This window comes from Oncorhynchus masou, chromosome 5, assembly GCF_036934945.1.
Source record: "Oncorhynchus masou masou isolate Uvic2021 chromosome 5, UVic_Omas_1.1, whole genome shotgun sequence".
NCBI lineage: Eukaryota > Metazoa > Chordata > Actinopteri > Salmoniformes > Salmonidae > Oncorhynchus > Oncorhynchus masou.
The window spans coordinates 64,382,061-64,396,008 of NC_088216.1; the positions used below are offsets into that span (position 1 = coordinate 64,382,061).

Here is a 13,948-nt window from a genome sequence, read left to right on the forward strand (position 1 = left end):
GTAAAGTGTTAATCAAATGTAGACATAACATACACTTTGATAATATGTCCCTGTGTTGACCACATGCTGACCGTATATTTTGAATGGCAGGTTTAGTAACACATCAATACCTCCAATTCTTTACCTCTACCTCACACCCAATGGCAAGTGTGCCCAGCATCATGGCTACACGACAACCTAACCATAGATAAAGACAGGGCCGTCCTGAGCAGCAGCGGTCCCAGTCAGAGCTGAGATTACAGTGCAGGAGATGGGGAGTGTACATTATGTTCAGGGTGTAATCTGCTCCCTAACATTGTTTTGTTGGCACAGAGGGTTGTTGGCAGTGAGGGGTTGTCATCTGTCAGTGCCCACTGGAGATCCCACTTGGCTCCCTGTATGAACCTGGCCTGTTTGTTTCTCTCTACTCTACTCTACTCTAGGATAGGACCATGCATTATTTAGGTAGTAGAGAGCAGGTGTTAAACTCTGCTCATTACACAGCCTGCAAGGCATTATAGTGCCGCCTCCTCTCTGGCTCCTCTATGTCCTCTGGCCAAATGCAAAAAAGGAAACTATTTGCATAAAGTCACTGTCGGAAGAAGCTCTTCAAGGGCAACAAATACAGGAAAAACAATCCCCCGGTCTAAATACTGAGAAAAAAATCCTTCTCTCCAATGCATGGGTGATGCACCCAATTTTCCTGTTTTTGAAATACAATGTGTTATTGAATACTACAATAAGCAAATCTCCAAATTAGTCCAGCACCAACACATCAGTTATTGTAAATGAAACAGATCAGTCATTGTACCGAAACACATGCATGACATGAATTTAACCCTAATCTGAGTCACACTCCAGTAAAACATAGAACTGGGCTAATCACATTACACAGGTGATTATCTGCAAACAGAGAGCAGATTTCACTTTGTGTGCTAGGGATACTTTTCATTTCAACACACACACACACACACACACACACACACACACACACACACACACACACACACACACACACACACACACACACACACACACACACACACACACACACACACACACACACACACACACACACACAATATAGTAAAGCGTTCATATGCAACCTCTGCTGTTACTGCAAAGGACTCCAACCACTGTGACCTTGACCTGACAAGTTCATCTGAAGAGAAAGCTTTTCTGAACACCAAAGCCTCTTCACACTAGTCAGCTGCACCCCGTGCTGCCTTTACCCCAAACCCCTCTTATCCCTCTTCACTCTTCACTTCACAGCTGACATCATTTCCTAAATTAGTACCCACTTAACAAGGATTCTGACAGAGGTTTGACGGGTAAGGAGGAGCAAGTCAGCCCTCATGTTTAAGACCCACGTTCTATCAAACACTCACAGACTAATTAGAGCTTTTCTTCTTTATTTCCATTTCCATATTATTCATATTATTCTCTCCAGACAGACAGACATCATACCAAATATGTACAGTTCATTAATAGCAGCTGATAGATGTAAAACCTTTAGTAACTGGAGGGATTTGAAGGAGAAAGGTATGAAGAACATGTATTATTGTAATACTGGCGCTAACTCAAAACTATTAAGATTGTGTTTGTAGACAATGATTAAAGAGACCTTGGATGTGATTCAACCAGATGGTAGCTATATGTCTTCATTTTGATGACACACATCTACAAATCTTTTAGAATTATGAGAATGTATCAGATATGGTCCATTAATATGCAATAAAATATACTCATTAATACTGTAAGTGTATGAATGTTAATGTTGACCAAAATGGGGGCCTTGATTTACAGTTAAGAGACATTCTGGGACGGGCAATGTGTTGGTCGTCCCATCTATTCCCCATCCAAATGGACACAGCCATCCAGGGTCATGGGCATCCATTGACCTTTCCACCTCCATTCACAGAGTGACACTCTTTTCAGACAGAGGTCGTGGACCGATTAAACAGGAAAGGACAGAGTGTGACGTTCTCTTGTTCTGAGCCCCAAGCATCGCTCCATCAAACTTAAACAATGTGAACTGGGGTTGGGGGTGGGGCGGTAGCCACTAATGAGAGATAGTGACTACGGGAAGGGGGAATAGGGCCAGGCTAAAAAGACCCCAAACAAATGTGTTTTGATGGAGGGCCCCTTTTAGTCCTGTCACGGCTTTGCTGCCCTGCTTTCATCAGAGCCAGTGGAGGGAAGCAAATGGGACATAATAAGAGGCCAGCGATCAAGCGCTGAGTGTGAAATAAGAAGAAACGTCTTCATTTTCACAGCTTTTCCTCCCGGTACTATAGTGGGAGTGAGGCTGCAGGGAGGTCATGTGTTAGGTAAGGTGGTGGAGTTGATTGTGGTGGGGGGGTGGAGGAGTTCATGGTGGGGTTGGTTAAGAAGGATGAAGGGCTCTTTGAGGAGGCTGGGAATTGTAACACTAACTCTCTCTCCTTTGAGATTGTTTTTTACCACACACAGACTTGTTTATCTGAGTCCAGGTCTATTGAGAGGGGGACCATCACGACCACCATGTAGAGCATCTTGACTGGATGTACTGTTGGCTACGTAGCTGGATGTATGCTATAAGCAATACATTATTACTTTTTCCTGTTTGATAACAGTCAAAGGCATCATTCAAATAATAATTGAATTCACAGTTACAACATCTGTCCTACGTGAACAAACTGTCAAAACAAAGGAAACACCCACAAAAAGTGTCTTAACGCCACGAGCAGCCAGAACAGATTCAATGTGCCTTGGCATATATTTTACAAGTGTCTGGAATTCTATTGGAGGGATGCGGCACCATTCTTCACACAAGAAATTCCATAATTTGGTGTTTTGTTGATGGTGGTGGAAAACGCCGTCTCAGGCGCCACTTCAGAATATCCCATAAGTGTTCAATTAGGTTGAGATCTGGTGACTGAGACACGCACACACAAACACACACAAACACTTTAAACCCCCTATGCTCCTTTGTGACCCCTCTTTTAAAGTCACTGAGATCTCTTCTTCTAGTCATGGTAGCCAAAATAATATGCAATGTGGCATTTTTATACATGACCCTAAACATGATGGGAAGTTCATTGCTTAATTAACTCAGGAACCACACCTATGTGGACGCACCTGCTTTCAATAAACTTTGTATCCCTCATTTACTCAAGTGTTTCCATTATTTTGGCAGTTACCTGTATATGTCAAGGTGAAACACACAGAATCAAGGTATTCTTTCATAGCACTGCATGAGCTTCCATCTGCTGAAACACAACATTAATTTATGGACATAAAGAGCTCACAGACTGAACAAGTGAGAACTTGCAATCAACAACACGCCAGAGGAGCTGCTCTCTTCAAGGTCCTGTGTTCTGGGGTCACACGCTCACATAAAGGAGCTCCTTCTAATGGGGTGTCATTGGCCCTTAGTGCTCAGAGGTTGGCACCCAAATATAAAGAGGACCATCATAAGTGGGGCGCCAAAGTGTCCGGGGTCGCATCTATGGTCTTGAGGGTCGTACCCAAATATAAAGACAGTCATTACAGCGCAAGCGGTGCCACTGTGCATTCTGCTGCACTGCTCTACTGAGTGTGAACGGGATGTACAATGGGTTAGGCAATTGTTGGCCATCTTTTAATTTCAGCTAAATAATGAGTTTAAATGCCACTTATCCTTATGATGCACATGAATGATAAATGACCTTAGAATGACATCTGATGAATGTGCTCTGTGTAGCTATGAAGTTCTCCTTAGTACGCAGTTTGGAAAAGTACACAATGTGTGAACTGCCAGCCACTTACTGTAGCTGTATGAAATTATAGAGCATGCTGGACTCAGAGAATGATGTTCTAGATTGTTAACTCCCAGGGCTGCCAGCCACTCCAGGATGGGGTTAAAGTTCAGCTGACCTTCAGTCTCCCTGACAATGTGTCTCTGCTGGAAAGCCAAGCAGAACACACTGTCAGGGATGAGTTACAGAGTAAAGCACAAACTATTCCCAAAAGGAAGCTTTTTGCTACATTAAATGATCCAAAATAAAGTCTTTATGATCTCTAGGATGGACTTTGTGTCAAACTGAACCTCCTTCCTGGGGTGGAGTGGGCTGGCAGGGGGAGCGGTCTCCTGAGCCATTTACATCATTCAAAGGCCACAGTGGCATGCATGACACAACATGAAATGTGAACTTCATTTCTCACGTCTTATCATTACAGTATGAGGATCGACCCAGGATGGCTGAAGCATCAGAGAACAGCTACACACATACAAAACATTCCAGCACTCTGTCACTGACAACAAGTAAATAAATAATTCACATGAAGGAGAAAGAATCCAATGGAAATCTCCTGGGGCCAAGTTGTCCAATTTGCAGTTGTGGGAAATCTGTTAGAGTAAGAGTGCTGTGCCCTAAGGGGACAGGGCAGGACAAATGACACCCAGTCTCTGCATTGAGTTACAAAGAGGGGAACAAAACGAGCCAAGTACTGCAGAAGTCCCAGCCACATGGAGGGCACAGAGAGAGAGACACACAGGGAGACATGAGTAGAATGGTCTGGTGCAGTCAACTTCAATTACCATTGTCCACTTGTTATGTACAACATGTAAAGTTAGACAAACAAGCTTCTTATTGCCGCTTTAATCCCCTTCCACCAATCTACATAAGGATTGTATTTACATTTTTACTTTGGAGTAAATTAAAGACATGACAATATAATGCATGCCAAGTTGCCAACCCGGGATTGACATTTCAGTGCTCATATAAAGTTATAACCACACAAAGATGTTTTCCCCCATGATGAAGAGGTCTTAAAAAGGCAGGATATAGTTTTACAGACCAACTTTAATCGACAATCATACTAAATTAGGGGTTACTCTATTCTAATGAGTTCCATATACTTAAATATGCTTTAACATTACCATTTAGGTAAGGAAATGGCTATATGCAAAGTCATAACCAGGATCTGTCATAACCAGGCTTTTTTATGCTGAGTAAACTCTTTAAAGGACAAAACCTGCCATTTAATGAAACTTGTTGTGAATTGACATGCATGGAATATAGGATCTTATAAAAGACTTCCATATTTCATATTCCTGTCACTGAGTTCATTATAGCCTGGCTATAGAGAATGTACAGATCTATAGATCCTTCAAATGTCTCTAAGAAGTAGAAGATTTTAACTAGTCTAGTGCCGAATCCACCCCTCAGTGCATTTGGAAATTATTCAGACCCATTGACTTTTTCCAGATTTTGTTACATTACAGCCTTATTCTAAAATGGATGAAATAGATTTTTTTTCCATCATCAATCTACACACAATATCCCATAATGACAAAGAAAAAAACAGAAATATCACGTCTACATACGTTTTTAGACCCTTTACTGAGTACTTTTGCTGAAGCACCTTTGGCAGCAATTACAGCCTGGAGTCTTCTTGGGTATGACGCAACAAGCTTAGCACACCTGCATTTGGGGAGTTTCTCCCATTCTTCTCTGTAGACCCTCTCAAGCTCTGTCAGGTTGGATGGGGAGCGTCGCTGCACAGCTATTTTCAGGTCTCTCAAGAGATGTTCGATTGGGTTCAAGTCCGGGCTTTGGCTGGGCCACAAGCACATGCAGAGACTTGTTCCCGAAACCAATTCTGCGTTGTTTTGGCTGTGTGTTTTTGGGTCGTTGTCCTGTCGGAAAATGAACCTTCACCCCAGTCTGAGGTCCTGAGTGCTATGGAGCAGGTTTTCATCAATGATCTCTGTACGTTGCTCCATTCATCTTTCCCTCGATCCTAACTAGTCTCCTAGTCCCTGCCACTGAAAAACATCCCCACAGCATGATGCTGCCACCATCATGCTTCACCGTAGGGATGGTGCCAAGTTTTCTCCAGACGTGACACTTGGCCAAAGAGTTCAAATTTGGTTTCATCAGACCAGAGAATCGTGTTCCATATAAGGATGATGAAGGCCACTGTGTTCTTGAGGACCTTCAATGCTGCAGAAATGTTTTGGTACCCTTCCCCAGATCTGTGCCTCGACACAATCTTGTCTCGGAGCTCTACGGACAATTCCTTTCGACCTCATGACTTGGTTTTCGCTCTGACAACTGTTGGACTTTATATAGACAGGTGTGTGCCTTTCCAAATCATGCCCAATCAATTGAATTTACCGCAGGTGGAGTCCAATCAAGTTGTAGAAACATCTCAAGGATGATCAAAGGAAACACAATGCACCTGAGCTCAATTTCAAGTCTCATATCATAGCTGTTTTTATTTTTAATACATTTGTAAAAAACAAAAAAAAACATTTCACTTTGTCATTATGGGGTAATGTGTGTAGATTGATGAGGGAAAACATTTATTCAATCGATTTTAGAATAAGATTGTCACGTAACAAAATGTGGAAAAAGTGAAGGGGTCTGAATACTTTCAGAAGGCACTGTATTAATGACTTATTACTCTGATTCTGAATCCACTCACAAGTTGACATAAAATAAATGTTTATCATTACTAAAGCAGAATATTAAATCAAAGAATTACACCTAGGACTAGAATGCGCTGTGGCCAACATACCTTTACAACCACAATCCAGTTCTGTGTTATGGAGTCAGACAGAATATTTCTTTACTGAGCCCACGGGCCACATCATTAGGCCTTAATATATAAAGACCTCAACATCCTCTCCACATAATGGGTGTTTTTAGTGCAATGTCTAGATTAATTTGTAACTGTCTGCAAAGTCCGTAGGGCCGCACTGAAAATTGGTTATATTTCTTTGCCATCAAAATTTCTATTGTTTTTTAATTTTTTGATGCTCCCTGACTGTCTAGTGATTATTAGCGAGCTGGACAGTCATGAAACTGTATGAATATAGGTTCATTATAATTTCTACACAGTATCAATTTGGTTTTAGTCATTTTAAAGTTCACTTTTTTTTTATCTACTCAAACCGCCAGCAGGCCGGATTGGATCCCCTCGCGGGCCGGTGGGGTATGTTTGACACCCCTGGGCTAGAGGCTAGAGGTGATATTCCACAGCAGCTCTGGGAAGGTCAGAAGGCCTGGTGTTCACAGCTCTTTCAACTCCCACTTAGGGGAAACACTGACCACTTAAACTCTCCGCTACTCTGCTTTGTATCAAAACAGCCTCTCCTCCCACTGCCCTGCCCTGTGCACAACAGACCTTCCCTACTCTGCCTGAGGCAAGTAATGTGTTATAGTTGACTAAATATTACATGGAATCTTAATCATAACATATTTCAGGTCTTGGAGCCAGACTGGAGGCAGTTTCAGCTGCTGCTTTAGTTTAACTGTTATTCTAGGTAATACAGGGCTGCAGCCACCACTATAATAAGGGGTAAACTGACTGTGCAACAGATGGGAACACACCTGGAGAGCACACATAAAAGTTGGTTTGTTCATGTTTCACTGGAATGTTAGGTTATGTAATGCTACCAACACCTGGAAAGTGAAGAACTATGTATTTGAAAAAAATGGAATACATTTATTTAATTCAATGTCCATTAATTCAATCTTGGGAGAAAAATGTAAACCATCTAAGTGAAATGGTAGCAGCGATTTTGTATCCCTATTGTACAGACTATGTAACACATTATGATATATTTCATGAAGCTCTACAGAGTAGTGAAAGGCCAAGTGCTGGTGTGGTGCAGTGCTGAATGTTACTGATCCGTCAGTTAAGCCCGTAAACCCATGCATGTGTAAGACAATAGCTACTGTAAAGCATCTATGACTTGTATATTGAGCAAGTCCAGCAATCACACCTGTTCCTTTTGTGCTGGTCCACTTGGGAAAGCAATGGCCACATGAGACTTCACAATGGATTGCGTCCTCATCCAGTTCCATAATTTCCCCATAAAACCCCAACGTCTGAATCTGATAGGTCTCGTTCGTACCTGACCAATCAGGGCCTGAGAGGTACTTTGGCTCTCCAATCACAGGGAAATAAATAAGAGAATCCTCAACACGGACATCGCATAATGTTTCATCTGAGGTAAAAAAAAAGCTTTTCATAATCTACGTGTAGAAGCGTGCCCCTTATAAACTCATCTGAAGCTGCAAGAGTAGACAATTCTAGACTTTGTGTCTAGCATAAAGGGATACATGACACTAAAAGCTGACTGGGGCTTGTCTTTGATGTGAGAATTGAGACCCTAAAGCGTTGATGCTGATTAATAAATCTAATCAGGGCAGATATTTAATCACTGGCCTTTTCAAATGTTTGATTTTCAAGTCTGAAGTTCTGACTTATTCATATAGATAATTAAATATACCTTTCTGATTGTTTTGCTAAACTTTACATTTTGTAAAGATGAAAGGGAGACGTGACGCAAACTACCTGTAAGATTCCCAGCCTCGTTAAGGGGGAAATGGCAGCGCTGGTTCTGTTTAGATTGAATCCAGAGCTGGTAGAAGAATACACCAGTCCTCTTTGTTCTCTCATATTAATTGTAAGAACTAGCAGGGAAGAAACAGCATGCCCTCAGGTTGAAGGAGATGTTGAGCTCAATTATTGCAGAAGATCTTTGAAGTTGCACCAGTTGACTGTTGAAGCCCTTTTTTCTTCTTCCTCCTACTTTTTTCGTGCTTAAAGACACACGGCTTGATACAGTATAATTCAAACCAGCCTGGATACCAACCACAGAAGCATAAATAATTGAATAAAATAGGGAGTGGTTTTCTGAAATGCACCAGCAAATAAGTCTACAACATATTTCTCTGTGTTTTGGACCCAGTCTGAGGAGTCTGGATCATGTGGTGAGGGAAGAAGTGTAGGAGGCTGAGGTTCTGGTTTCGGCTGGCCCGGAGAGGGCTAGGCTTGTGTGTGGCTAGATGAAACCAATGCCTTGGCACACCATGTGGAAATAGTGTGCATCAAACGCTGCTAGAGTCCATATAACACACAGCTTCATGCCTTGCATATGAACAGAAGTAATTAGCAATGCATTTATGATTGTACAATATGACATTCATAAGGCTAGATTGTGTGGTGCAGTGGGGGCAGTTCAGGTCAAAGTGTAGAAAGTGGAGACCATTAACTCAAGGTAAACCTAACCAAGCATGTAGCCAGTTAATATTATAGACCACCGCAATACTATGGGTCTCAATTGACCTCCACAGAACTTCTTTCTTTTTAAAGCACCAGTAGGCAAAGTTTAACACCAACTCGAAACCTCTCACCTGCAACGAAAGAGAGGGAGATCATTTTTCAAAAAGCTTGAAGATGTTTTCTGAAAGAGCCCAAAAGCCCACTGTTAAATTTGGATTATTGTTTCTCTCGTGATTTCTGCACAGCTTTACGATGTGTTCTTTCTTACAAAGACGTGGCTCACTGTGGAGAGAGCTTTCTGAGATATTACTGGCCTTTGACCTTGACGTGAGAAATGAAAATACTACCAGTACCACATCTGTCACAGCAGTCAGGGCTGCAGTCAGAGTTTGACACACAACAGTAGGGAGAAATAATCCTTTCTTTTGGGTGTTAAAAGTCCAATGCAGCCATTTTTATCTTAATATCAAATCTTTCTGAGTAACAATTAAATAATTTACTATGATTGTTTTCAATTAAAGTGGTCAAAAGGAAACAAAAATAACTTCTTAAAAAAGAGCAATTTCTCAAGCAAGAACTTTGCTAAGATTGTCTAAGAGTGGTTTGAGTTGGGAGGGGAAACCTGAAAACGAGCTGTTATTGGCAGAGGTTTGGAACTATTTCCTATTGGTCTATTAACTAATTTAACACCTAGTGATGTCACTCCATCCCATCAAAACTCCATCCCACCAAAACAGATTGAAATTTCAGGTGGTGGTTTCAAATAGTTCTTACACTAAAAGGGTATTATCATATTTTTTAAACAATTTCACAGTATTATTCCAACCTCAGTGTGGAAATATATATAAAACACAAGAAAATCACATTTTTGACTGCAGTGCACCTTTAAAACCAAAGTGTATCTGTAAGGATCTTAAATTAACTGAACATGTAGTGTACTGTAGTATTGCTGCATCTGCATGCAAATTAATAAATCCAGCAATCGAGTTAATTAAGTAACTCAAATGAAAATTCAATGACATCAAGTAGATGATGAGGTAACACTCACGCTGTTGTCACTGGAGCCTGACACGGGATAGACTGTCCAGCCCAGCTCAGCTGTCGCTGTGGTAGAGTCCATTAGTGTTTCTGTGGAGGAGAGAGAGAGGGCGGTAAGACAACTACCTTCAAACAAACAATATACAGTACCAGCAGTGCACATTTACAGCAGCTGAGCATAGGCGAAGATGGGAGTCCATTAATGAGTCCATCCATTCAAACCCTGATCAGATATTATTTTGATTCATTGCAATGAAAATATACTTAATTTTTCAGTCTCAAAAATGCTCCTATTGTAGATGGTATATTTCCAGATACTGTACCTCCATTATCCCCTCTGTCAAAGATGGCAATGCTTTTGTTTGAGACCCGGGCATATTTGGCTACATGCAGTAGTAGTAAACAGAGGGGCATAGTGTGACCATCCACATGGAAAAGAACAGATCACTGGGTTCACTGGAACCTGGTCAACTCTACCACAGCCACCAAGCTACTACATGATAGGTCAACTTCCACTCAACAGGCACATGCTTCTTCAGTTCTACCCCCTGGCTTTGAGGGGCAAGCGCACTCTAAACGAGCTGGATTAGCTGGTGGGGAAAAAACACCTCTGGTAATTAGGGTCAAAGAGATATGTCTCCTGTTTGTCATGAGGTCCTCTGTGGCCAGCCAATGAAATTTCAGAGGCAGGCCAGGCAGGCTGTCCTTCAGAGCCTTCTCTCTGAGGGACACAGAGGGGAGAGGGAGGGGGGAAGAAGGAGGGTGCTGCAGGCCTAATGAATTTCCCCTGCTTATTAGCCCCGCAGCACCAGTGTTGAGCTGGAGCAGATGGAGACAACATTCGTCAGGTGTTAGGCATCAGCTGCAACTCCAAAAGGGCAAAGAAAGATGTATGTAACTCCTCTCGACAAGCTAGCTTCTAACCATAAGTTACTGTTGGTGATTGGTAGTCTAAAGCTATTTTTCAAAGATGTATTTGATATTCAGTAAAAACTAGAAGTATTTTAAAAATGCATTCTGTATGATGTCAGAGTTCCCTTTCGGAAATTGGATAAAGGAACTATAGGGCTAATGATCCGGGTGGTCTGATTCCACAGTGCAGTATGGCTAAACTCACACAAGAAAGAGAAAAGCCCCCAATATAATTTAGAATGTTCCCGCATTTCATAACACGTGGATTTCCCCTTTATATACCAGAGGAAACCAAAGCTTTTAATTAACAGGCTCCACATGCCGCAAATGTATTTTTAGGAACTTGCCGAATCTCAGAGCCTCACCAATATACATACACAAAGCATAATAGCACATTTCACATCCAATTCAGTTTAGTTATCACAAAGCCCAAATCGTATAATTAGGCAGAGGAGGCTGCGTTTGTGCTGCCATTGATAACGTTGCGCGACTCCGCAGTCTACATGGGTGTTAGGCAGTGAAATGGTAATTATCCTCCGTAATGATAATGATAATTAGCTGGGGAGCAAAGTGAGAATGATGAACCCCTTGGTGGTGGTTTAGGGAGTGTGGTGGTTTAGAGAACAGGGAGGGAAGGAGTGAGTACCTGGTATAACTTCTATTTCTAAGAAGTGTAGGAGAAGGTTATTTGCAGAGCAGTGTGTTCCAAATGTATTACACGCCTCGTTAGCAGATGGGCAATACACAATGGTGGTGGATGAGAAAGCTTCCTGCACACACAGTAGTGTGCTTTGAGACCAAGTGAAAATACAATTAATTCTCATTCATAGAGTAGGTTTTCAAGGTATGTGAATTTGGTACATTGCCAACCCTTTTAATCCAGGCACAGTGATTCCCCTCCAGGTCTACAGAACAGGGGATGCAACAGAGGACAGGAAAGAACAGGACAGGACAGGTGACCCGCCATAGAGCTCTATGTGTGTGTTTGACCACACATGTGCTTGATTTGGGTGGGTACAGTGTGAGTATGCTTTAACTTGAGGCGAGGAGGTCAGGCTTTGAGAGATGGATGGCCAATTAGTGTGTAGGGTTGAGCATGGCAGTCTGACTGATGGATGCCAGGGAGGGAGCTCTCCTTATCAGCTCCAGGGTGTACCATCTCATCTCCCAGCTCCCGCTGCCCTCCTCCAGGGTGTACCATCTCATCTCCCAGCTCCCACTGCCCTCCTTCAAGGTTGACCATCTCATCTCCCAGCTCCCACTGCCCTCCTCCAGGGTGTACCATCTCATCTCCCAGCTCCCACTGCCCTCCTTCAAGGTTGACCATCTCATCTCCCACCTCCCACTGCCCTCCTCCAGGGTGGACCATCTCATCTCCCAGTTGCCACTGCCCTCCTCAAGGGTGGACCATCTCATCTCCCAGTTCCCACTGCCCTCCTCCAAGGTGGACCATCTCATCTCCCAGTTCCCACTGCCCTCCTCCAAGGTGGACCATCTCATCTCCCACTGACCTCCTCCAGGGTGTACCATCTCATCTCCCAGTTCCCACTGCCCTCCTCCAGGGTGGACCATCTCATCTTCCAGCTCCCACTGCCCTCCTCCAGAGTTGACCATCTCATCATCCAGTTCCCACTGCCCTCCTCCAGGGTGGACCATCTCATCTCCCAGTTCCCATTGCTCCCCTCCAGGGTGGACCATCTCATCTCCCAGTTCCCACTGCCTCCCTCCAGGGTGGACCATCTCATCTCCCAGTTCCCACTGCCCTCCTTCAAGGTGGACCATCTCATCTCCCAGTTCCCACTGCCCCCCTCCAGGGTGGACCATCTCATCTCCCAGTTCCCACTTCTCTCCTCCAGGGTTGACCATCTCATCTCCCAGTTCCCACTGCCCTCCTCCAAGGTGGACCATGTCATCTCCCAGTTCCCACTTTCCTCCTCCAAGGTGGACCATCTAATCTTCCAGTTCCTACTGCCCTCCTCCAAGGTGAACCATCTCATCTCCTAGTTCCCACTTCCCTTCTCCAGGGTTGACCATCTCATCTTCCAGTTCCCACTGCAGTCTTCCAGGGTGGAGCATCTCATCTCCCAGTTCCCACTGCCCTCATCCAGGGTGGAGCATCTCATCTCCCAGTTCCCACATGCCTCCTCCAGGGTGGACCATCTCATCTCCAATTTCCCACTGCCCTCATCTAGGGTGGAGCATCTCATCTCCCAGTTCCCACGTGCCTCCTCCAGGGTGGACCATCTCATCTCCTAGTTTCCACTGCCCTCCTCCAAGGTGGACCATCTCATCTCCCAGTTCCCACTGCCCTCCTCCAGGGTGGACCATCTCATCTCCCAGCTCCCACTGCCCTACACCAGGCAGGAAACAGGCAACAAGTGCAGACTTCCAAACAGATGCAGATCCCTGTCTATACAACACTTATACACAAACACATAATTCACAAATTCACTGCCTATACTCTAACAAACAAAAAAAAGTTTAAAAAAATAATCTATTCCTTTATTTTCATGTCATAAAGCATGAATATTCAGCAAGTGTTGTCAAAATAATGCAGAACAACAGTGCGGAGCAGCCATGTTGTCACGCCCTGATCGAGGTATTTTGTGTTCATCTTCATTTATTTGGTCAGGCCAGGGTGCGGCATGGGGTTTTTGTATGTGGTGTGTTGATTCTGGGTTTGTAGCTTAGTGGGGTGTTCTAGTTAAGTCTATGGCTGTCTGAAGTGGTTCTCAATCAGAGGCAGGTGTTAATCGTTGTCTCTGATTGGGAACCATATTTAGGCAGCCATATTCTTTGTGTGTTTCGTGGGTGATTGTCCTTAGTGTCCTTGTTCCTGTATCTGTGTTAGTTTACACTAGTATAGGCTGTTTCGGTTTTCGTTACGTTCTTTGTTTTGTATTTAGATTCGTGTTACGTTTTTTTCATTAAACATGGATCGCAATCTACACGCTGCATTTTGGTCCGACTCTCTTTC

The 13,948-nt window shown here is 43.3% G+C and overlaps 1 protein-coding gene across 3 annotated transcripts in view; it reads right to left on the reverse strand.

Annotated features, from left to right (window-relative positions):
* Window positions 1-13,948, reverse strand: part of LOC135540083 (ephrin type-B receptor 2-like) — a 154,347-nt gene that overhangs the window by 74,910 nt on the left and 65,489 nt on the right. For all 3 annotated transcript variants that reach the window (XM_064966424.1, XM_064966423.1, XM_064966425.1), the window contains exon 2: window positions 10,070-10,149. In XM_064966424.1, coding sequence (XP_064822496.1) covers window positions 10,070-10,149 — 80 coding nt within the window. The remainder of the gene's footprint in view (window positions 1-10,069; window positions 10,150-13,948) is intronic.